General features: G+C 42.2%; 1 protein-coding gene, 1 long non-coding RNA gene and 1 pseudogene across 4 annotated transcripts in view; 1 reads left to right on the forward strand and 2 right to left on the reverse strand.

Moving 5' to 3' along the window:
- CERS6 (ceramide synthase 6) overlaps positions 1-5945 on the reverse strand; it is a 314544-nt gene extending 308599 nt beyond the window's left edge. The window contains exon 1 of one of the 3 annotated variants that reach the window (XM_045066921.1): positions 5570-5945. In XM_045066921.1, the coding sequence (XP_044922856.1) occupies positions 5570-5739 (170 nt within the window). In that variant the 5' untranslated portion in view covers positions 5740-5945. The remainder of the gene's footprint in view (positions 1-5569) is intronic. The other 2 variants (XM_045066919.1, XM_045066920.1) reach the window with 2 other exon arrangements.
- Positions 4646-26284, forward strand: part of LOC123388012 — a 40842-nt gene continuing 19203 nt past the window's right edge. The window contains exons 1-2 of the long non-coding RNA XR_006602556.1: positions 4646-5073; positions 9123-9181. This is a non-coding gene — a long non-coding RNA (uncharacterized LOC123388012). The remainder of the gene's footprint in view (positions 5074-9122; positions 9182-26284) is intronic.
- On the reverse strand, positions 22744-22849 carry LOC123388017 (annotated as a pseudogene).

Below are 26284 nucleotides of genomic sequence, written 5' to 3' on the forward strand. Positions count from 1 at the left end.
AAGCATCCACTGTAATCCAATTTTCCTTTCCCAGTCAGAAACCACAGGAGCAACCTATTGTGTCTGACCCCAACTCTTGCATCTAACGCCAGTCTGGCAAAGCAGGTGTCCATAGTTTTAATCTGAATCACACTATACTTAACAAGCGAAACCCGTACATTTATAGAGTTAAATATCCAAGACCAATTGCATGAGAAAAACCATTATCATATGCAAATTGTTATCAAATACTCTGTCTTGGTCCATTCAGGCTGTTATAACAAAATATTATAGGCTGGGTGGCTTATAACAACACAAGTTTATTTCTCATAGTTCTGGAGCCTGGGAAGTCCAAGATCAAGGCATCAGCAGATGTGGTGCCTGGTGAGAATAACCTGCCAGGTTCACAGAGAGCCATCTTTTTATTGTGCCCTCAAGTGGCTGGTGGGAGGCAGGGAGCTCTCTGAAGCCTTTTTTATAAGGGCACTAATCCTATTTACAAAGGCTCCACCCCCCTGGCTCTAATCACCTCCTAAAGTCCCCACCTCCTAACAACATCACCTTGGTGTTTAGGATTGCAAGTTATGAATTCTAAGGGGACAGAAACATTTGGTCAGTCACAAATTCTTTCAAAATATATTGGATGAAAACAGTCTCTTCATTACAAGGTACATTACAGGAATATGCTTCAGAAATCAAACTCACCTGACAGTCTGCTTTTTCATGGCAGACATTCCCTCATACCTCCCCTCGCCCCTCTAACCATCAGGAATACTTTCTCGTTCATTTTCTCTCCCTCCCTTTCCCTTCCCCTCTTTTCTAGCCAGCCTCATCCAAGGTTGCTACTAAGTAAATCCATAAGAAAAAGCCCACTGGATAGACATTCCCTCTCATGCTACTGAGACTCTATTGTTCCTTGAAGGACTGAGGGCAGCAGGTCATTTGGCTGGTGTCAGATTCCTGAATAGTGACACTTCTCACATAGCTTGGCACTTTGAGAGCCAACCTGACAGGAATGAGTATCTCATTTCATATCAAGTCATCACAAGAGGTGCCCGGTCGATTCTAGGGTCTATCTAAAGAGAGCAATGACTTTCTCTGCAGAATCGTCTTTGTTGATCATTCCAAAATACCGTAGCTTTTTGGATCACGTAGGATAATAGCCCAAATAATTCTTTTAATTCAAATCGTAATTGAAAAATATAAGAAACAAAAACCACTGACTAAAATACTTGCATGAAAAAAAATCTCCTTATTCTTAGAAGACTTACTTCCACCTACAAAAAAATGACATTTAGCCTGCTCAAAGTTTTATGAGATATTAGCAAGTTTGAAATACTGGAATACAGAAATCGGATAATTGAGGGAACAAAAGCAATCTTAGATTGCAAAGGCCATCTGCTTCACCTGCATAGATGAGAAAATAAGGCAGAGAGAACTTAGGCGGCTGCCCCAGTTTGAGATAAGTTTGACTAGAATCTGAACATTCTGATTCTCAATCCATACTTCCTGGATCTCTCTCCTAAACCCATGGAAGAAAGTGTATTAACATTACCTGTTACAACAATAACTCAAGGAATTTTTATTCCCAAAAAGAAATTCAGCAGAACTTTAATCCAACATTTATTAATACTATAGCAACACATTTTTAAAAAGATTTTATTTGAGAGAGAGGGAGCAAGCATGTGAGCAGGAGGGAGGGGCAAACAGAGAGGGAGAAGCAGACTCCCTGCTAAGCATGGATAGAGCCCACTCGGGAGGCTTAATTCCAGGACCCTGAGGTCATGACCTAAGATGAAGTCAGATACTTAACCAACTAAACCACCCAGGCACCCCTACAGCAATGCATTCATTTTTTTTTTTTAAGATTTTATTTATTTATTTGACAGAGATTACAAGTAGACAGAGGGGCAGGCAGAGAGAGAGAGAGGAGGAAGCAGGCTCCCCGCCGAGCAGAGAGCCCAATGTGGGGCTCGATCCCAGGACCCTGGGACCATGACCTGAGCAGAAGGTAGAGGCTTTAACCCACTGAGCCACCCAGGTGCCCCCAGCAATGCATTCTAAAAAGTGAATTTGGATGAAGGCATTTATCATAATTCCATAGAACAGCTTATTAAGCCTAAATCAAAAAAATTCATCAATAGGTAATGATACATTATTGAATAATATTTTGGTCATGATGAGCACTGAGTGATGCACAGAACTGCTAAATCACTATACTGTATACCTAAAACTAATATAACACTATATATTAATTATACTGAAATTAAAATTCTTTAAAAATGTAAAACAATAAATAATATTTTGTTCTTTGCCATCAAGCTAACTACCTAACAGTATACCCTACAATTTTCATTCTAAGAGAAAGCATGAAGTTTTGTGTTTTTTTTTAAACAACAGATTCTACTTTGTCAATCAAATAATATCTACAGTGGCCCTTCCAGTTATACACAGAGTTAAGTACAGTATACGGGCTATGCTAAAAACCACCAAGCTTAGGGCTATTCACAGACTCAGCCAAAAATCACTGAATTTAGGCTGCTCCATTTTTAACCAACCATGCTGGGCCTCCATATTGTTGCCCATATGGCACCATAACACAGCATCATTCTGGCCACCAACGCCTCCACTGTCAACACCCCAAGAGTGGAGTGCAAACAAAAAAATAAGCCTGTTCCACAGAGCAAACCTCAATCCAGTCCATTCTTTAGTGTTTCTCTTTAGAAAGAGAAAAACGTCAGACTAAGGAGAAGGTATGCAAATTCACAATTTGGGACTCAACATGAGCATTACAGACCCCATTTAATGGACATAAAGATCTTGGATAATGAGATATTTCAGATACGCTCTCAGCTTTGGAATAAATGACAACAGAAGCATGAAAAGAATAGAATCCTAGAAAATAACAAAGAAAAATAATGTTTTAAAATATTTATTTAAGTAATCTCTACACCCAAAGTGGGGCTCAAACTCATGACCCCAAGATCAACAGTTGCATGCTGCCCCCATTGACCCAGCCAGGCTCACTGAAAAAGTGAAAAATAATTTTTTTTTTTTAAAGGAACAGAATCTGGAAGGAATTATTTCTATTATAAAAGCATTCTGTTTTACAAAGGGATGCATAACAAGCTTCTTTAAGTCACGTTATACATTACAGAATACTGCAAAACAAAGATTTAAGCACAACATGTTAGGTACCAAAAATGAGTCGCACCAATGATAACAATATCAGCTGATTCAAGTTCAGGCCCTTGATGGAAGCTGAGATGCAGGCCACAGGTTGGACGGCAGAATGTGTTATTTAGGTGTGAGAAGAGAAACATGCAGAACTTGTAATTCTGGATACAACCATACCCTTGGATTTTCAGAGACTTGAGAGTCTGAATGGTTAAAGACAGAGCTGTCGATACCCTAAGAAAAAACAAAGTAGACACCCTTCCAAAAGTCAGTAGCATCATTGGGTATATGGGCCATAAAAGGATTAGTATTCTGAACACTAATCACAAAATTTCAGTTTCCCTACAGGCCATTAAATTCACTTCTATTTGAATCAATGGCCTGAAAGAAACTAGAAAACTCTCTACCTAACAATATGAGGACCTCCGCTGTGACTGATAGTTGAAAGCAGCTGACCCTTTTGTATAAACTCAAAGTCAAGTCATGGGATTGCGCAAAGAAAGAAAAAAAATGGTCAGGAAGAGGAATAACAAACTTCCAGTTTTCAACTTAAATTATATCCGTTTTTTACTTTTTTTTTTATGGCAGAGAAAGTCTAAGCACAAATTTACTTTTTTTCAGCCTAATGGAAACAGCTTTCTGCATATAGGTTTAGCTAATGTGCTTTTGTTATCTAAAACAGAAGACGACACACCTCTTTCAAGTGCATTTGCTGATTACAAGTGAGCCCAGGCAGAAGTGATCAGATGTTCTTAGACAACTGTGTAAGGAGCCTCTACTAAGGTTCAACCCGGCACAACCTGCTGTTCCTGAGAGGCTGTTCTTGGAGAGATTGCAAAGTTAGATTGGAGTTATTTTCTGTAAGTAAACATTTGCTCTAGAAGCAACTCTAACCTGCAAACACACCCACTTTTTCACAGTAAGTCTCAGCGCTAGATAGGATCAATGAGATGTCTGCGCTGGATTTCAACCATTTTAAAATAGGTCTGTAAATCTGTTCCTTTGTGCATTTCAGTCCCTGCATGTGAACATTTGACTTCCTTCAGAAGCATCAATATCGCCCGCTGAAAAATACACCTTCCTTAAAAAGATACTTTTTGTTCCCGTGAAGCTTTTTCTGTTGCCATTTCCAGAAACAAATGACACAAAAGACAAATTTTGCCATCCTCAACAGCGGTTTTAGACAAACAGACACAGCAAACAAAATAACAGCAAAAGCTTAAGAAACGAAGTCAAGGGTGAGTTGGCTGGGGAAGAGAGGTGGAGTGGACGTGAGAAATGGAGTCTCAACTCTGTGATCTAAGAAATTCAGCCTTCACCGATGAATGGGGGGCTGGGAGGGGAGAGGAAGGGGAGGCGAGGTTTCCAGTTGAGGAAGAGAATTACGTGCTGCTGTCCTGGTTTTGTTTCAATAGCTCGCCGGGAGTGCGCAGCACGCAAAATCGAGTTTTGTGACTAAGCCTGATTCAGTGAGAGTAACACAAGTTTGTTCATGACACAAGGGAGCTACTAACCAAATCCGGAAATTAAACAAACGATACATAACAGTTCTTGAAAATGTTTTAAGTGCCTCTGGTACAAAACAAAAGTTTACGGTTATTCATAGGAAGCATCTTTCTATTTAATATCACCATGTTGCAGGCTGTGCACCCGTCCTGCCAGATCCTCTTTTAAGAAAACCGCTAATGACCCGGAGTGCTGGGAGCCTGAAAACTATTGTCATCTCTCTCCCCGGACGGTGAGCCTGATGCTCGGGGTCACTGACAGAAACTAAACAGCGGCCGGAAGCCCACGAGTCCCCGGCGAGTTCTTCTGAAACCCCGTCGCGACAATCCGCGTGCCGGACTGAAAGGACTGGAAGTGGGCACGGTCCCTCCGCCCTCCCGGCCGCGCGTCCGCAACGTTCCAGGCTGTCAGGTGGGTGGCGACGAGCCTCGGCGGGGAAGCCCTGGCCGGCAGCGCCGCAGCCCGCGGGGCCGAGGGGGGCCAGCCCCGCCGAGCGCGCCGCGTCCCGAGGCCGGCCGGCGCTCACCTTTGTTCGCCGGCGCTCGCGGCGGGGAGAGAGCCGGCCCAGGAGGAGTGCGGACGGCGACCCCAACGCTCCGCGGCCCCTCCCAGGCGCCCCGGAGGAAATCCGTAGGCTAGCCAGATCCTCCCAGGCTCCCCGAACGGCAGCCGGGCTGAGGGGTCGGCAGCCCCCTCCCGAACACAAAGGTTGGGAGAAGCGAGCGCGAGCGCTGGGGGCGCGGGTGCGTGCGCCACAGAGCACGCGAGTGTGCGTGTGCGCGCGAATGTGCGCGCGCGGGTTCGTGTGCGTGTGTGTGTGTGTGTGTGAGAGAGAGAGAGAGAGAGAGTGTGTGTGTGTGTGTGTGTGTGTGTAGGGGGAGGGGAGGCGCGCTCCAGCCCTTCTTACCTTTCGAAGATGAGCCGCACCATGAAGATGCAGAAGGCCAGGGGGAAGGCGAGATAGAGGTCCTCAGCCTGCGGGAAGGTGGCTTCCTCCGTGTTCTTCAGGTCCGCCCAGGTGACATTGTGCGGGAGCCAAAACCTCTCGTTCCAGAACCAGGCTAAGATCCCTGCCATCTTGCTTTGTCCACTCCAATCGCGGGCTCCCGCGGCCCGCCGAGCTTTCCGCCGCGCCGGGCGCCGAGGGATGCGCGCGCGGCTGGCCCGAGCCTGTGCCGCCGCTGCCGCCTCCGCGACCGCTGCTCTCGAAGGCTCGCGGCGAGCCCCGGTTCTCTCCTCCCTCTGGCCGCGCTGGGGAAAGGAGCCGCCTCGCCCGTCACATGGCTGCCTGGGCCGCTCGTCCTGATTGGCTCGCCCACGCGTCAAGCAGGGAGGCACACGCGGCCAGCTCGCCCACGCCCGGAGGGTAGGGCGCAGCCGCTGCGCCCTAGGCGCAGAAGCTCGGCTCCCGGGAGTGCTGGCCGCTTCTGCGATCCCCGCGCTCTAGCTCCGCGCGTAGGATTGCGACCCGGGCCAGGCCCCCCAAATCCGCCCTAGCCTCCTGGCTTGCTCGCACATGCTCAGAACGCCGGTTCCTGCCCCCACTGGAGTTTCAGGCAGGGGTCTCCGTCCGTTTCCCGCGCGCCTACAGGCGGTGGGGAGGCAGGTAGGGGTCGGAGCCGATCTTCAGAACCACCCCTGCATTGAGAGGGAACAGCAAAAGAAGAAGTGGGGGACTCAAGGAGCAAAGGAGGAAGAAGTAGCAGAGAAAGAGCCATGCACTCCCGCGCTTGGAGAGGCAGGGTGAAAATCAGGAACTGGGGCGGGATGGTTTGGTAAGAGTCGGCCTCTACCAGATTCCTGCCTTCTACCTATCCCCGGCCTTCTGGCCTCTTGTACTACTGCTCACCACCACACCAGTTCCCCCCCCAGGGAACAAGGCTCTATATTTTAACTTATGAGCCGGTAGGTGAAATTAGGCACATAGGTGCTATTTGCTAATGATAGTGAGGATGAGGATGATGATCGCAACTCAGCATTCTTTAAAACTGGCACTCTAAAGGAACCTCTCGGAAAATGCCACCGGACCACATTTCGGTTTCACATGGGTCAGTAGAGAGCCTCCACTCTGCTAGTTGACAGATTCATTATTTCTACTTTTTGAATCTGAAACCTGTATGGTGTTAGGTCTCTAAGGCCTAGCCCAGACGCCTTCACTCCCACAGTACATTTCCCCGTTGATACAGTGAACCATGGGGGTCAGTCAGTTCAGTGGCCCATGTAGACCTGGTTCTCGGGGTATTTTGTTCATTTTTTTCATAATCATTCCTTTTCTGCCTGGCTCTGGCAGTGGGTTGTAGTGGACACTTCCAAGAGGCATTTAAATAGGCGCTTATCACACACTTCTTTATTCTCCCGGCCCGCCAACCACCACCCTCATTTCACCCCTTCCCTTTAAAGCAAAACTAAAGAATTGCCTATATTTATTCCTTACAGTTTCTCTCTCCTCCATTTTCTGTTGAACTTCCATCTGGGCATTTGCCCCTCTCCACTGTACTGAACTGCTCAAGCTCACTAAGTGATCTCCATGTTGCTGACCAAACGTCAGTTCTCAATACCGACATTGGCAACATGTAGCCAAGTTGTTCAGCCCCTGCCTCTTGAAACACCTCCATATCTTGGCTTCCAGAAACCACATTCTTCTGGTTTTCCTCCTACTTTGTGGCCAGGTATGTTGAGTATGCTTGTTGGTCCTCTTCACCTTCCTAACCCCTTAGAATGGAATGACCTCAGAGTCGGTCTTCTATCCCCTTCACTTTTCTATCTACCTATATTCACTTGGTGATCTTACCCAGTCCATGGCCTTCAGTGTCATACTGATGGCTCCCTATTCATATCTCTAATCATGAACTCCTCCTTAAATTTCAGTCTCCTAAATCCACTATCAATTCAGCAACTCCACTTCAATGTCTAGGAGCCATTTGCTGTCCAAACTACTAATCTCGCCCCTAAAATTGTTTTCTCCTATCATCTTGGCTCAGGCCAAAAACCCGGAATTATCTTCCTAAAGATTGATTTCTAATGTCCTCGGATGTCCTTCCTTATTCATAATAAATTCTATCAGCTCCATCTCTCATCATTTTTTTTCTGCTGCCATCTTGGTCCAGTCAACGCTGCTCACCTGAGTCACACTAGTAGCCTCCTGACTCCCAGTTTGAACTCTTATCCCTTTGCAATCTGCTCTCAACCAAAGTGATCCTGTTGAAATGGAAGTCGGCTCACTTCTGTGCTTAAAGCCCTACTGCTTCCCCCATCCCTCCCTAAGTGAAAGTTGAAGATATTTCAATGTCCCAAGATAATTTGGCTCCATGTTAATTCTCTGACCTCATCTACTCTCTTCTCTCTCATCTGCCTCTCCATTCCTCTGCTTTGGTCACCCCTGGCCTTCTTGGGAAACATCCAGCATGCCTTAATGCCTGTACATTTGATTTTCTCTCTCTCTCTGCAACTCAGGCCCCACACTTGGATATCCACACCTACTCTTGCTATAATGTTACTTACTCCAAGAAGCCTTCCCTGGCTACCCTGGTTAAGGCACAGCCCTCACTCCCCACCCCCGCTGGTACAGCAGCCTCACTCCCACCCCCGCTCATCCTATCTAACTTTCCTGTTTTGTTTTCACTCAAAGCAATTATCACTATGTAACCCAACATATATTTTACTTATTTCTTTATTAGTCTCACATACACACATACACTAAAATGTAAGCTTCAAAAAGGCAAAAATCTGTGCCTATCATTATTCTTTTTTTTTTAAGATTTTATTTATTTGATAGAGAGCACAAGCAAGGGGAGCAGCAGGCAGAGGAAGAAGAAGAAGCAGGACGCCCCCCACACACACACAGAGTAAGGAGCCTAATGCGGGTTTCCATCCCAGGACCCCAGGATCATGACCTGAGCTGAAGGCAGACAGTTAACCTCTTAACCAACTGAGCCATCCAGGTGCCCCCATGCCTATCGCTATTATATCCCTCTTCCTTAAAATAGTGCCGGCGCATAGTAGGTATTCAGTAAACTTGAATTAATGAGTCAAACTACTCAATCTCACAAAAATCTTTCTAGGAGAAGAAAAAAATCTGAATAAATAATTTTATTAAATGTGTGCATACTCATGTGAAGAATAGCGTGGACATAAATTTGGGGATTGATTGAATCCCAAGTAGCACAGGAGATGTATCCTTGAAGCAAGTCTTCATCAAGGAGTAGGTATCACCATTCCCACTTGAGACTGGACAGTTAGTTGATATGTTGCTGAAGTCCTCAGGATGATGCCTTGGCATCAACTGCATTCTTGTAGGCCACAGAGAGGAAGTTGCTAAGGTCATCTGTCACCTTTGTGGCAGAAGACCAGTTCATAATGGAAACTGGTCTACTGAGCCAGAGAGACTCCCTTCATGGCTGCCTCTGGTCCTTCTTATCATTCTTATGCTTGATCTAACAGTATCTTTCCTTCCACCCTAGGACTACTGCTGTCCAGTAGGTTCTGCTGTGTCTCTAAGCATATGCAACAGGAAGTGTGGGTAAGTTAATGCTCTGGAAAATGAACTTTGACCAAGAACAATAGAACCTAGTGGATTAACTTTTATTCCTTTCCCTCCCCTGTCCATGCGACACCTAGGGTAGCTTCAGACAGCCTCCCTGAAAATATACAATTTTCGATAAGAAACAATCACCTTATTCCAAAGTTGGGGCCAGCTCAGTGACTCACTCCCTTATGTTTCCTTTCTTTCTCTCACTTTTCATTTCCCTCCTGCCTGCTTCCCTGAAATTACACTTCCCTGGAACTGCTCTTTTTTCTAGAGAAGACAAACTAAGTTAGTGTCACTCTCCTATTCATTACCTTTGAGAAGGTGGTGGGGTTTCAGGAACAATGTTGAAAGGTAAGTTTGTTGAACAATGGAAAGAGAACTTTCTGCTTATTTGTGAATCTTGCACAAGTTTACCTTAGTTTCTGAAAGCTTGCTAATGCCCTTGGAATGTAAAATGTGAATGTGTAATTGTAATGTAATGTGATTGTGTACCAATAGTGACTGTCTTGCCTGAGCTACGCTACTGTCATGGGGCTCCCATTATGTAACGTGTGGAAAGGGGTTTGTAAATTCTTCTCCTCTATGCACATGTACAGTTAGCACACCTCTACTCTTTTATCCACACAGCATATCTCCTGCAGGCTCCAGGCCCTTCTTACCACCCTCCATCCAATGATTACCCCAGAAATACAATATAGTAAAATACCATTTCATGTCTGACCATATTTTATTGGTTCAGAGGTGGACTCTTGGCCCAAGATGGTAACTGAAGTCCTTCTTCAGGTATTAGGGCATGAATCAAGGCAGGCATTTTTTTTTTTCTATAAGTTGGACTGTAGGATTTCAACCTCAGAAGCTATTAGCCTCATGCTTCATCATATAGATAGAAAAAGCAGAAGCTAGTGGGCACCAAGAAAGAGGAATAAAGCAGACCTGCAGAATTAACTGAACATAAGAGACTTATTTCCATATGATACCTAAAGGTCAACATTTTCTCATCTTTAGGTTCCATGAAACAGTCTCATATCTTCATGGTGAATTTCCCTTTTTGGTTGGCTTGCAGTTATTTTAATCCAAAGGAGTCCCACCATACAAAACTTCACTCTAAGCATACATGTCTTGAACACTTTGCTGACCTCAGTTCTGGCCCCAGTGGAAGTCACAATAAAAACACCTCCCAAGGGGGCCACTATGCTTTTACAGAAAATACTTCTAATTGTTGCCCCAGGAAACCAAAATACAATTTACACATCAGACATGATTGTAGTTCAACAAAAAAGCTAATAGTCTGTAAATGGAAGAGATAAGGAGAGAGAAAAGGTGAAAAAATTTTTTGTTGGGGGTAGGGAGTAACACTGCCTACATTGCAGATTAGGAAAGTGTGTTTCAGATCTTTCATATGAGATATCATATGAGAATATACCCTCTTTTTTCTTTTTTTTTAATATCCTCTTTTTTCCAGGCAACTGGGAAATATCAACAAAACTAAGCGTTGCTTCTCATTCTTAGGCACACACCCAGCTCTTACCCCCCCCACACACACATATATCTGGGTCCACCTCTTAGATGCAGGAGAATAGCCAGTTTAGCTGAATTTCCAAAACCGTAGGGCTTGTTCTACAAAAAAGAACACAAAATCTACTTGGGGAGCAGAACGTACTCACATGAACAGCCAGATCTTACACATCAGCACCACTCCTGAAGGCATGAGATGGTGTGTGATAAATGCCCATGACTGCAGATAACAAAGACTTCCTGCTCAAAGGAGGAAGGAAACCTTCTGTGTTGAAGAGGTCAAGGAAAGCTTTGAGGAAGAGGCAGAAATGGAATAGGACTTCAAAGAACGAGGAGGTTTTGAAAAGGCATGACCAAAAGAAAAAAGTGAGGAGGATTTGCTGACAAGCAAAACATGGCTGAGAAGCTAGATTACAAATGGCCTTTAGCATGAGGCAAAGGAATACTCCCACGTACTTCTTATTTTAGTGAGAACAGTATTTTATCCAGGATCATATCATATAAGTAACTCTATAGTATGATGCCTAGATCATAATACATGTTTGATTACTGCAGGTTTTCGAAAATATACAGAAAAATTCATTTATTGCTTAAAGTATAAGACAGTGCTAAAATTAAGCATTCAACCAAACACATTCTACTCCTTAATTTAATTTTATTTTTTTTAAGATTATTTATTTATTTATTTGACAGAGAGAGAGAGATCACAAGTAGGCAGGGGGGGTGGTAGGGAGCAGGCTCCCTGCTGAGCAGAGAGCCTGATGTGGGGCTCGATCCCAGGACCCTGGCATCAGGACCTGAGCTGAAGGCAAAGGAGTAACCCACTGAGCCATGCAGGTGCCCCACAACTCCTTAATTTCAAAGAAAATTGGTTTTCTTTGGGAATAGTATGGAAATATTGCCAATTTTTTTTTCTGCAGTCATTTCTTCTGGATATATAACCTTCTTGCTGTGGTTGGCAAAGCTAATCTAAATCTACACTCATTTTCTGCTGTCCAGATAGTAGTCTCTTGGGTTTTCATTCACATGATATTTAGGAAGAGGGCTGGGCAAGAAGCAGTAGGATTCATCCCCATGGTATGCAAGTAACCCATAGCAATGCATAAAACTCAGCATCTCCTGGCATCTTAAGAAAAGGGTAAGAGCGTTTACCTTAGAGCATTGGAGTTAGCCTAGGGTTATGGCATTAGTTAGGTTTTGTAACCTGGACAGAAATTAAATGTACATTATTTGCTGGAACTTCTCCAGCAAGACTGCTCTTTCCCATGTTCACAGTCTTTCTTACAAATATGTCAAGTACTGGAGGTCTGAAGATCTTTCTCCTCCCTCCCCGACCTTGACAGCTCCTGTCTCTGGAAAACCTTCTCTGATCCTGACAACCGTCAATTACTCTTGCATTCCTAGCTAAACCAAATCACCCACTGGGTTTTCTGTCTTCTCTGTAATAATCAACATCTTTTTAAATGTTAATGTCCCTCTTGAAATTTTCTTTAACTTACTGGTGCTATGTTGGCATCCCACCAACGTTTTATACATGACACATGTGCTTTGAAACTAACAAAAGGTAAGTGAGAAACAACCAGGTTTTCTGACTGTGGACTTCCACTTAGGAATTCTGTTCACCTTAGTTACACGTCTGTAACTTCATAGATATCATCAGCTAGGTATAGTCCGCCATGGTGCCATTTTCATGTATGTATAGATGAACAGCATTTAGGAGGCAAGGCATCTCATTTACTAGCTACAGCCTGACTTCTACTTTTCATGATGCAAAGGTTTTTATAATCAAAGAGAAGCAGAGAACTCAGCCAGTCATCTCAAATTATGAGAGGAATAAATAACCTAAACTGTTGAAATTACTGACTTTATATAGAAACAAAAATTCAGAGTTGGAAGTGGCCTTATATACCAATAAATACAATTCACTCTCTGTGCTTATCCAAACTATGATTAAACATCTCTGATGATAGGAAGTTCACTGTTTGACAGATTGACCCATTCCATTTTGGCACACCTATGAATATTATTATCATTTCGTCTGCATATGTAACCTTCTTGCTGTGATTAGCAAAACTATCCTAAATCTACACTCATTTTCTTTAATGAAGACATTATCTTGAGGCGTGTAGCAAAATCTCCATAGGTTTCACATTTGCATAATAGGGATCATATCTTTCTGTTGGCTAGATGGACCTAGAACTCAAGAACAAGATTCAAATCTAATCACATCACCTTGAACAAAACACAGCACTCTGTATTTAACCACATAGAAGGCATTAGGAAAATCTCTGAGTGAAATTCCCTGTCACCCAGGCATTTCTGACCTCTGTGAGCATCAGTTAAAAAAATAAAGTTTAGGGGTGCCTGGGTAGCTCAGTGGGTTAAAGCCTCTGCCTTCAGCTCAGGTCATGATCCCAGGGTCCTGGGATCGAGCCCCGCATCGGGCTCTCAGCTTGGCGGGGAGCCTGCTCCCCCCACTATCTCTCTGCCTACTTGTGATCTCTGTCTGTCAAATAAATAAACAAATAAATCCTAAAAAAAAAAAATTAACTTGCCTACAGAATGATCAAACACTTGCCTAGCGATTTATGGGAAATTCGGTGTTTTTTCCATTCAGACATAGAAAGAGTGACCAGATATTCCTGAAAAAAATTTTTTAACAGTAGGCATCATGGGAATTGTCAGCTGTGTAGACACCAGAAAAACTAAAACTCTTGAAGTTTAAATCCTAGAATCTTCATGAATTCTACAGAACATGAATAACCTTATAGCATATAGCTTCTTAAGTAAAATTTAAAATGTAAAGGCAAGCAGAGAACAGAATGGCCAGTAGATGTAGAGACTGGGTGGTTAGCTAGATGCATTTACTAGCTAAATTATTTCATGTCAAACAGTAGTTTTAATTCATTCCATAGCAGGGTTAGGAATTAGCATGAACCATGGGTCTATTGAGTTGCTTTGAGAAGAATTACAGCCATTTCATTACTATGAAATCCAAGATGGATGGCAAAAATATACAAAGTTATAAAAAAGTAGAGATTATAAAAGTAAATGTCTCTAGGGGTCAGATAGGTAACAACATGGATGGAACAGTCCAGGTGAAAGAAAAAAAAAGGTGGACCAGAGATTATGTAGATTTTCCTTTTCCTTCTTACTTTCTGCTTTTTTGTTGTGTTATTTGTTTCATTTAAACCAATGGATGGGCAAGTCAAGCACATCCATTGGCTGGTGTTTGTAATCCTTAATTACTTCCTTATCTTCACACCTGGAGGACTAAATGTATTTTAGGAGACCAAACTTTAAAAGGAATAATTTTCTTTCTTTCTTTCTTTCTTTTTTTTTTTTTTTTTTGGTTTAAAAAAAAAAAAAAAAAGAATTTATCCGGAGAATAACAATTGGGATAATGCGGGGTATGGAAATCTAAAAGGGACATTTTATATATATGTTAGGTATGCTAAGTTTTGGAGTTTAAAGAAAAATAAGTTGAAATGCTGGCTTTGCCCATAATAGCCACGTTTTCCCTAGAAAAATTACCCAACCTCTGGAAACTTTAGTTTCTTCCCATGAGCAAAGGGAATAATACTATCTACCACATGGGGTTAAACTAAAATTAACATAAGGTCACGCAAAGTGCTTAACATTTCAATGGAAGCAGTTAATATTATAAACTGTAACAACAGTGAAAGTTGCACTGTTTCAGGGAAGGAACAGGCTCTATTGAGATAATCTACCTTCAAGGCAGGCTAAATTCTCCACAGCCCGGATTACTGGAATGGATTTTCACCCAGCAGAGAGGGTGAGGACATTATAAGGAAGGGAAAGACAGAGGAGCGGAGGAAGGTTTCGGAGGCCCTGCGCCCGGCTGTGCGAATCCTCATGAGCTAAGCTGCCATAAACATGTTAGGCCCAAACTGCTGAGAACCGTTGACATTTTGTGGAAATTTGTAAAGAGACTAGGTTTTGATCCAAGAAGCTTCTACAATCAAGGAATCTGGAGGATATAAGCTAAAGAGAATTTGAGAAATTATGGAGATTTAAATTTGAGGAGGTCAAGAAACTGGAATTTTAGTCAAGTGTGTGGAGCAGGGAATAGTCTACGAGGACAGATGTATTCCAGTCACCATGGGAAAATAAAAGGTTTTGGGTTCCAATATGTGTGTTCCAATAGTGGAAAGGCTGTCAAAGTGTGGGTGATTTGACTTGCTCTGTGCAGATCCAGAGGGCAGAACTTGGGACAATAGGCTAAAATATCCGTAAAACTGATTTCATCTCCATAGAGGAAATACGCAAAGCTCAGGGCACCTGGGTGGCTCAGTGGGTTAAAGCCTCTGCCTTCCGCTCAGGTCATGATCCCAGTGTTGTGGGATCAAGCCTCCTGCATCCGGCTCTCTGCTCATCGGGGAGCCTGCTTCCTCCTCTCTCTCTCTCTCTGCCTACTTGTGATCTCTGTCTGTCAAATAAATAATTAAAAATCTTAAAAAAAAAAAAAGAAAAAAGAAATACGCAAAGCTGAACAAAGATGAATCAGCAGCCTTATCAAGCAATGAACTTCCTATCATGGGATGTGCTCAGGTAGAGATTTACCTGTTACAGATATTGGAAAATGTATTCCTCTCTGAAACTCACTTGGAAAATGATGTCCTCCAAGTTCCCTTGAATATTTCAGAATTCACATAAAGTACTATGGAGAGAAGGGCAAGGATAAAAACCAGAATCTGCCTCGCCCTAAGAAGTTTCTTCAGTTAGGGGGCACCTGGGTGGCTCAGTGGGTTAAGGCCTCTGCCTTCAGCTCAGGTCATGATCTCAGGGTCCTACGATCGAGCCCTGCATCCGGCTCTCTGCTCAGCGGAGAGCCTGCTTCCTCTTTCTCTGCCTGCCTCTTTGCCTACTTGTGATCTGTATGTCAAATAAATAAATAAAATCTTTAAAAAAAAAAAAGAAGAAGAAGTTTCTTCAGTTAGAAAAAAAACACTAGTCAGTGCACTCATATTTTAGGACCTCCTCAGTCTCAAACTTCTACACTCTTTAGAGGGCAGAGGGAAGAAGGAATGAAGAGAAAAAAAATGGAGAGGAAAAAGCAGGAGGAAATTACTGTCAGAAGCATGGAAGAGAAATTTAAAAGTTTAAAGAAATCACTTCTTGCTTCATCCTGTAACAAGTCCTGAAATGTTCAAAGGGCCATGTGGGAAGACGTTGCTAGCTGCCTACAGGATCCCATCGGAGAACAAAATCAAAGAACTTAGGCCACGTGGTTATATTGGCAGTATCTGTTACTTATCAGCTTTCCTCCCGGCACTTTGAACATTTTTCTGTGACTTTTATTTTACTTTATTTATTTATTTGACAGACAGAGCGAGCACAAGCAGGGGGAGAGGCAGGCAGAGGGGGGGGGGAGAAGCAGGCTCCCTGCTGAGCAGAGAGCCAGAGATGGGGCTGGATCCTAGGACCCTGAGACCATGACCTGAGCCGAAGGCAGATGCTTAACCGCTGAGTCACCCAGGTACCCCTTGTGACATTTTTAATACTGAGAAATCAGACATTTGAAATCATTCTATTATAAACCTTTTGAGAACTGATACTACCTAAAATGATTGTGCTCTTTCTTCCTCTCATTAACTATTAAAGTTCATTCTCACATGTGGATCCAAGAAGTAGGGTAGAATTTCAAAGGTAACTCACTCGCAGTAGTTGTTCATCATTTAGTTTTGCCTTCAGAAGTGCATCTAAAGCAAATGTTCATGTCCAAGTCTAAAATAATCATTACCTGGCAATCATTAACATACATTAAATTAAACTCTGCAATGTTCATAGTTGGAAAGCACACATATTTTTAAAAATCATTCCCCCTAAAAATTAAAAAAATACATTAACCTACATAATAACCAAACAGATCAGCCCTCCTTCAATGTTAAATTAAATTTGATGCAGCACTGATGCCTAGGTAGGAGAAGCATATCATAAATATCCCAAGGAATTAATCGATCTCATTTAATTCAATTTGAGACCAATAAACTGCAATACTTTCTTCTGCCCTAATTGCTTGTGATGTTGTAAGCATACAGCTTCATGTGATGGATGGGTCTAGGCTGAGATGTTTATATTTGTCTTGAATTTTTATGATCTCTAAATTCACTTTAACTTTAAAATGTGATTAAAATATAGCATAATCAGAATTTGTCAGGGGGGCAGGGAACAAGCTTTCAAAATTCTGCCCCCAAAAAAACAAAAAGAAAACAATCAAAAAAAAAAAAAAATCCTCTGCACAGATGTGAGTTATTAGAAGATTTGGGTACTCTGAATTTACCAGCTATTTATTTTTCAGAAGGCCTCCCAGTGGTTGCCACAGAATTATTAACAAAGTCCAAAGCCCTGGAACCTAAATGCTTATGAATGATTTGGCTTAAAAGATTTTTTCAGTGCTCATTTGCATTGTAAAATGGACTTCAGCTCTAAGTTTAGGCAGAAGTTTTAGAAGCTTTGACCTGGCAAGTTGCCATGAGAATATTTTCCCTGTGGGAAAACGAAACTCAAATGTGCTAATTAAGGGTGCTTAATATCCCTCAAAATTAATTCTTTGTTACCTGCAGTGATTTAATTATTCCCTTACGAAAAGCTCAGAAATGCCCTGCATCTTTAAATAGCAAGAGGCCACTCGTTGCTACTGCGTCAGCTTCCACTTTGTGGGTGTTTCTCCCTACTCAGTGGCTACATCAGTGGACAGAGAAGACTTTAGATGTCACAATAAAGCAGCAAGACCAATTTTCACTGGTGGTTTGTGCAATCAGTTTCATTGATGTCATCAGCCCTCAAACAAAACAATCTTCCAGGAAAAAAAAAATCATTATAGCAAGGAAAATGAAGGGAGGGAAAAGGTTGTAACTAACACAAGGTCATTCTAGCTAAGCTCCTGACCACCAAGGAGCAATCAGGCTGCCCTTTCAGAAAAGTAAAAGTCAGTGTCCTCAGAGGATGCTGGTTGAACTGCGGAATAATGAACCATGTATAAGACTGTTGATGTTAAGCAAAAGTCTTGAATGTTATCCAGATAATTGCCATTCCTCCTGGAATTCTTCTCGAATCAAGTAGCTCCGTATAGCTAGGGGGCACAGTAAGAGTTCTCCGTGCAGGTACGTTATCTTCAGCTCAAATGCCATTTCCTCTGGCAGCCAGCTCTGACCACACAATCTGAAATTGCTGCCCAATCCCATATCAAACCCCCTGTACCCCAGCCCTGCTTTATTGCTGTCATATCACTTGGGACCACCTGTGATCATCTTGTGCATTTGCTGATTTACTAGTTTGTTACCGTCTTTCCACCTGGAGCAATGGGCTCTGGGAGAGGAGGGCCCTTGCCATCTTACTCAGAGCTCTGCCCCATGCCTTGAACAGCCATTTGGCACCTGAGGCCTGGTCAGTGAATCATTACTGAAGGAGTGAAATGCAGACCTTTTTCTTTTTTAATGCCCAACTAACTTCTCTTGAACATTCAAAAAAAAAAAATTTATTCTGGGCCTCATCCAGGAAAGGAGCTGGAAATCCTGTGTAGGCAACACAGAATTCGTGTATTTGCTCAAGACGGTTGCGTGAGGACCCACAGTCACCGAAACACACAAACCTTTGCACTGAAGCTGTCAGATCACGCAAATTTGACCAGATTCGAAGGAAACTCAGTCCAAGCTGAGCACTTGGCAGGACTTGCAGTGTTATTCATTCCCCAGGGCTAGAATGTTCTCAGCTCAACCCTCATCTGTGCTGTCTCCACCACATAGAGACTCATTTTTAGTAGATTTAACAAATATTCATAGACCAACCTTTAAATACTCTGGGAATGAGAACAAGCTACAGAGAGCTTCAGGGAAGATGGGCAGCTCAGTGCTGACAGCAGGACCCCAAACAGGCAGCTTAAATACTGACACACAATAATGTGTGCTGCAGGTGTTTTCTTCTATGACTGGGACCAAGGTAATGAGGAGGGGAACCTCCTTAGCTTCCCCATACTCAGGGCTCAGGGGCATCAAGGAGGTTCTGCTCGCTTCAGTTCCTTGAGGCTCCCAATCATTAAAATAAGTGAAAAGAATAAGATGGCTCTATAGAATTATAGCACTGACATGTTAGAAACTTTCAGATGCAAAATACAATGCAATATAATATCACCTTTATAAGATGATTGTAAAACCTTTTTAAAAAGCATGAATTCAAGGGCCCCTGGGTGGCATAGTCGGTTGAGAGTCCAACTCTTGGTTTCCACTGGGGTCATGATCTCATAGTTGTGAGATCGACCCCACATGGGCCCTGAGCTTAGCAGGGAGTCTGCTGAAGTTTCTCTCTCCCTCTCCCTGTGCCCCTCCCTGTGAATACTCTTTCTCTCTCTCAAATACATAAATAAATAAATATTTTTTTAAATTCTCAAAAAAACCATGAATTCATAGAGCACGGCGGGTGATATAGTCTGGCACATATGCTAAAGGCTCGTATGGAATGTTTCTTCCCTTGACTTTCAGCAAAACTCTAGAACTCTAGATATTACACTGTTTTGACCTGTATTTGATAAGGTCAAGTGTCTACATTTGAGGAACTTCTTTTTTTTTTTCTTTTTAGATTTTATTTATTTATTGGACAGAGATCACAAGTAGGCAGAGAGCCAGGCAGAGAGAGAGAGGGAGGAAGCAGGCTCCATGCTGAGCAGAGAGCCGGATGTGGAGCTCGATGTGGGGTTCAATCCCAGGACCCTGAGATCATGACCTGAGCCGAAGGCAGAGGCTTTAACCTACTGAGCCACCCAGGTGCCCTACATTTGAGACACTTCTTAAACAGGAAGTCTAGGCCCCCTGAGCAGGTCACCACCCCCTGGCTCTTAGGCCCACCCGTGACCTCATGTCCACCTGTGCTTCTGCTACTTCTCCTCTTCTCTTGACTTTCCTTGGGCCGTGGAACCCAAGAGTTTATCTTCTGGTTGGTGAACAGTTTACACCAGTGAGCATGTATATGTTATGTCCTCCATTAACCTTAACTTACTTAAACTTCTGGATGTGGTTCTCTTTGCCTTCTATACTACCCTCATTCAGTGTCCAACCAAAAACTCTTTTGATCTATGGATTAGCTTTCAAGCTGCATACTAGAGCTACTCAAGGGGAAACATAGCGGCCCAAGGGAAATGAGACCATTTGTCAGTTATAGAGAGTTTGAAAAAAAATCTTTCATGAGATGAAAAAGCTTGCTTTATCTCCTTGTGAGATCTGATTTCACCTGTTCTATCCTAGTGGGAAGCACAAGTAGAGTCCTTGGCTCAGGCTTTCTAAGATTAGCCAAGATAAAAAGATAATATGGTCATTGCAGGCATCAATTTTCTGGACTCCACACCATGCTCAGAAATAATTAGCGAGGTCTCAACTATTCCTAGAGCTCAGTGAGGACAATCTCACCATCAAAAAAGGAATAAAAATCATGTAGAAAAACTTCATAGCTTATACTTTGAATAACAGGAATTCACTTCAGTTCCTTAAGACTAGGAAAGATGAACAAATGCTATTGCAAAGACCCAGGGAAAAGGCCACAACAGTGAAGTAACCCTACGTCCATCCCCCATCCTTCCCTATGTCCCCTTCAGACAAGGGGCAGATTTACTCTCCTCCCACACATGTCTTTTACCTTGCAAACCTTTGTCCCTTCTAGTAATGACTACCAATGGTCAACATTAGGCCTCTGGTTGAGAATTTTAGCACAAATCTCAGCCTTTCTTTTCCTGTGTCGTTGGAAAATATCTAGTGAGAGCCATCTGAAAGGCAAAGCCACAAAAATCCAACTCAAGGAAATAGAATCAAAACCTGGAGATGAAAGACAAGTTCTCCCTGGATTTCTGCCCAGTGCATGTAGTCTTCCCTTGAGGCTCTCCCAACCAGCCTGGCAGTATGCGAGGCGCATCCAGAAGTCTTATCCATCAGAGGAGTTATAGGAGCTGCCTGGCCTCTGAAACACCCATATCATTCTTTCAGACCTCTTTACAAAAGGTTCTGCATGCCTCTTCTTGGCTGTAGAACAAATCCAGTCTCTTTTGTTGGCAATCAGGGCCCATCACAACTGGCTTCTCATCTCTCTTTTCCTAATCCACCTTTGAGGTTTACCCAAACCATATAACTTTTTACTAATAACCCAGTCGTCCTCTCTTGTGCCATGTATTTGTACCAGCCCTTCTTTTAAAATTATTCTTCTTTATATTATTTCCCCTGTTTAGAATGTCTTTTCTTTCTTTCTTTCTTTCTTTCTTTCTTTCTTTCTTTCTTTCTTTCTTTCTTTCTTTTAATTGGGCTCCATCAAACCCCAGCATGGGACTTGAACTCATGACCATGAGATCAGGACCTGGGCTGAGATCAAGAGTCAGATACTTAGCCAACTGAGCCACCCAGGCACCCCATCCCTTTCCTCTTTACCTGTCAAACTTGCATTTGTAAGCTAATTACCATCTCAAAAAATTACCTTCTGGAATTTTTCCAAGAAGGTTCTGTTCCATCAGAGCTAGAACAAATCCTTCTCTACTCGGTATTGCCACAGAACCCTGAGAACCCTCACACCATGGATAGAGTCTTCTTTATTAAACTACTGGTTCTCTCATCACAGGAACTAGGTCTTATTTCATTTCTATCACCCAAGGGCCTAGTGAAGATTTATGCACATAGTGTGTATTTAGTGAAGTTTGGTCTAATTAGGTTTCTTAGGAAAACAACAACTAACAGCAAATTTGGGGTAGGAGACAATTGATAAGAATAGTATAAGAATTCAGGAATAAGAATGCTTGAGTAAAATGCTCAGCTTCACCTCTTTATAAGTTATATGGCCTTGGACAACTCACTATGTCCTTAAGTCTGAGTTTCCTCATCTGAAAAAGGGGGTATTTTTATAAAAGGGGTATTTCACATACTTCACAGAGCTGTTGGGAGAACTCTGAATGCACTTAGCACAGTGCCAGTATTTAGTAAGAATTCAATATGTTATTTCTCCACTCCTGCCCACTCTACTTACCCTCCTCCTCCTCTTCATTACTACTACTAGTACTACTACTACTACTACTGCTACTACTACTTCTGCTGCTGCTTCTATCTTAATACCATAAGAGGATGGCCAGCTGTGAATGTAAGGCTTTCTACCTCTCCCACAGCTGAGTTCCCATTTCTGGGCTGTGTCTAAGGCATAATTTCCCTTCATACAAGAAGAACTATAGCTGTGACCAACTTGTGGTGGGAAAACTTGTTTTCACAGCTCTGGTTAGAGAATTTGTCTTTGGGTTAATCCCTCTTTTGCTTTGGGAAAACTACCTCACTAGTTCTTTGAGAGAGATATGTAAAAAGTAAATGTCTGCCAGACCTTTTTTGGTCATGTTTGACACGGTTTTCCCAGAAACCGTGAAGTCCCCAATAATTGGATGACCCCTGTTTTGTCCTTAAAGAGTTTATGCTTGGTGTTGAGCTAAGCTTCTTTCTATAGATTTTGTTGCAGTTTTTTCACAGAAAAGAAAAAGATGAATATTTCTAACCCTTCCAGGAGTGAGTTTGGAGATCTGAATTACTGTTTGTCCTTGGATAGCCCTGGAATTGGGGAGTTGTTTTATTTTGTTTTACTAACACCAGTGATAGAAGAATGAGAAGGGTGTTGGGGCTAAGTTGAATGGATGGCTTCCACGTGACCCCACCACTGGGAAAGGCAACACTGCTCTTCTGTCCAGATAAGATGAAAACGTGTGACCCAGAGTTGAAACAAGGTCATTGTTCCCAACCCTGTGCAAAACCAGCTCCCCTCTGACTCCCTCAGCAGCTAGTGAAAGGAAAGGATCCAGCTCCCTTTTCCCTGATGTTCTCAGAAGTCCCACCACTGGCAGAGGAAACAGTTTGGTAACTATTACATAGTGGCTTGGAGGAAAGATGAGTCGGTAGGCATCTTTAGGAGCTTTAGAAATAGTAAGAAAGAAAAGGAAACATTCCTAAGAAAAGAGAGAAGTCTTCAGCTCTTGTAACTTGGACCTTAAAATTATTGTGAATTCATGTTATCATCCACTGCTCTAGGTTTCCCATCCAAGTACTAACCAGGCCCGACCCTGCTTAGCTTCCGAGATCAGACGAGATCGGGCGCATTCAGGGTGGTATGGCCGTAGACCACTGCTCTAGGTTTATGAAATTTGTGGCACACTGTTTAAATAAGTAAATATTTGTGTAGTTAAAGTAGATTTTTTTTTTAAGGTTGAAAGCTATAAAGAATTCGGGGTGGGAGATATAATAGCATAGTGATTTGTTTTAGTTTTTTGTTTTTGTTTTTTATTTTAGAATAGATTCTGGAAACCAGCAGCTTTCTCTCTTGGGCTTTCTTTTTACTAGTTGAATGATCACAAGCAATTTAGTCCCTTTAAGCCTCTTTTTCATCTATGAAATATAGGTGTGTAGCAGATTGTATTTTCCAAAAGCCATCCAAGGGCAGCTGCACTGATGTGTATTCTGCCCCACATGCTATTCTCATGAACTGACATTGACATTCCTTCATCAAGAGACAGGATCTATATTCCTTTCCCTTGAATCTGGGCAATTGCCTCATCCAAAAGAATTTGGCAGAAGTGAGTGACAGTCAGTGAAGTCACAGTCGGCAGTAGGCTTCTGCCTAATGCACCTGTGTATTCTCTCTCTCTTCTCTTTTGTGAGACACTTACCTTTCTAACCCAGTCACCATGCTTTGAGGAAGCCCAGGCCACCTGTGGGTGTCCTAATCAACAACTCCACCCACAGCCAACATCAACTACTTAGACATGTCAGAGAATGAGCCTTTGGATGATTCCAGGGTCCAACCTTCAAGTCTTCCAACTGAGACCCCAGACTTCATGGTATAGAGATATATCAAATTCACTAGGCTTCATCTGATCCACAGAAACCGTAAGAGATCATAAAGGATTATTGTTTTTGTAAGCCCCTAAATTTTATGGTAATTCCTAAAACAACAATAAAAACTAAGGTAAGGGGTAACAGTAAGTGATTCATGATGGTGTTATGAGGATTAGAAGAAATAGAATAATGCCTGGCACAAAAAGTGCTCAATAATATTAAATGCTAATTATTATAACAGTAAAGGCAATTACTAAGCACAGCTTTGAAGTGATTGAGGGTTCTCAATGGACACCCTTTTCTGGCTTTCCTAACAAATAGCCGGGGGTGGAGGGAAAGAAGTTGAAATATACCAGGAACCCAGTGTATAAGAAGCCAGAGGTCTATAGAGTTTGACTTGAAGCAAGTCACATATAGACTTTGATTTTACCCCTCTAGAAGAGGTCCTTTTAAAATTCCTAAAGCTGGAAACTCAGGATGGGTAAGAGAATATATTTGCCGAGCGAATATCTGGCATACTTACAACAATCAACCCTGTGGTAAGCACTTAAGAGACACCAGCTTCTATATGCAATTAAAGTGACCTCTTCTGTCCATTACTCTCTAAGTAACCTGCCGCGTGGTGGTCTAATATTAGTTTTTCAGGACATTGCAGTAAGGTATCAGAGTGTCATAAAGCCCTCAAAGGATTGCTTTAATGGGAACTTGGGGATGTGCTGATTTTCTCCTGTATCCTAATGGAATGACAATCCCATCATTCTTGGAATCTGCTCTAGTTTCCATCCATAATTATGATGAAGCTGGATGTGGGCCACCGAATAGTGTCCAATGAGCAAGAATATCAACAGGGAAAAGAAAGAAAATAGCCCACTAACACTTTCAGCCTTCTTCTTTGCACAAAATTTTTTTTAAAAAATTTAAAATGTTATAAAGTGTTACAAAGTTAGCAAGGAACGGGGACAGTGAAAATCAACTGGAAAATGTATCTTTGTTTTGCTTCCTGTAGAATTTGAGATTCGCTCAGATTATAAGCAATGATTTAAGAAGAGCCAAGACTTTAATGGTGGCATCTCTAGCACAGTAGCTGAGGAAATGGCATTTATGTGAAATGTCACTTTTACATCCTTTAAATCATCCTACATCCCTGCTGATATTCCATGGACTAGTAACTTTAGGTACCATTTATCGAGGACTTTTTCTTATTCTATGCACTGTACTAATCTCTTTGTATACATTAACTCATTATAATCCTCATCATGGTCAATCTTAGGAGATAGGCATCACCAGCTCCATTTTTTTTTTTTTATGTAGAAATCAAGAGTTAGAGGTCAACAAGCTTCTAAGAGGAGCTGAGATATGAGCCAGAGATGGTCCCTTGCCTGTTACACAGCATTGTCTTTGTTCCACGCTGCACATGCAAAAGCTAGTTCAAGTGTTACCCCTTCTTGGATGGTTCTCTGATCAGCATCTTCCCCTGTATGTGCCCCTGCCACACCCCGTCCCCCACACAAACACACACACACACAGTATTCTTCCATTTCCCTCTAAACTTCCATATCAATGCTAGCCACATATGTAATTATAAAATGTTCTAGTAGTCACATAGAAAAAGTGCTAAGAAACAGGTTAAATTAATTATGTACTTTATTTCACCGAAGATATGCAAAATATTATCCCCTCAACATATTATCAATATAAAAATGAGATGCTTTGTATTTTTTTGCACTGGATCTTCAAAATCCAGTGCATATTTTATACTTACAGTACATCTCAATTCAACCTACCCACATTCAAATGCCAGTAATCAATAATTAGTGGTTAAGCTATTGGACACTGCAGTTCTATAGCATTTAGCACAATTTGTTTCCTTCCTGTGCAACATAATGTAAATTTCTTGAGGTCTGGAGATGAGGTGGCTTCATCTTTGTATTTCCCAACATCCCCCGAACATCATGCATAATAAATACTTGAGTCAGTACGTGAGTCAAGAAAACAAGTGATCATGCGTTGCTGGATTCCTGGAAGGGAAGCATCTGCACCACAGCAAGGCACAGGTAGTCCTCACCGTGTGAAAGTCAGCTTTGCACAGTCTTGGAAGCTGCAAGTTGTTCAGAGAACTGACAAGAGCAAAAAAGAAAGAGTTTGTTCTGGGAGCTATGAAAACAAGAAGATGCAGACAAAGCACCAGATCACTTTCTGGTTAGCAACTGAACAAAGACAATGAGGTAACCGGACGGTGATGAGGGGTACCAAGTGACTCAACCATCTGGAAACGACAAAGCAAGAGTTAATGCTTAGTATAAAAGGATTCTTTGAGGCTCTCTAGCGTGGCTCAAAACACCTCTTGAGCAAATATTTCCAGGATATAAATGCGACATATTTGAAAAAAGAACGTTTTTTGTTTGTTTGTTTGTTTTTGGTCACGCAGGTTATATCTGATTGACTCAACATCAAACAGGTAAAATCCATTAAAAAATCAGTTATTAATGAGCATCCTAAGAAATTGCCCCCCCCCCCCGTTTTTTAGTTTTCCTTTTTTCGGCAAGTAGCTGTTACAGGATGAACTTACAGCTTCACAGTATATTCATTGTACAGTTTGTGAATTTGTACTAAATTATTTCCTAGGTAGCTGTGACAATTAGTAGCTTGTCCTAAAATATTTCTCATCTTTGTAGGGCTTTACAATTCACTTTTGTATGATTAAAATCTCCAGGACATTTGT

The sequence above is a fragment of the Mustela putorius genome, unplaced genomic scaffold (genome assembly GCF_011764305.1).
Source record: "Mustela putorius furo isolate JIRA1106 unplaced genomic scaffold, ASM1176430v1.1 tig00003869_pilon_pilon_pilon, whole genome shotgun sequence".
NCBI lineage: Eukaryota > Metazoa > Chordata > Mammalia > Carnivora > Mustelidae > Mustela > Mustela putorius.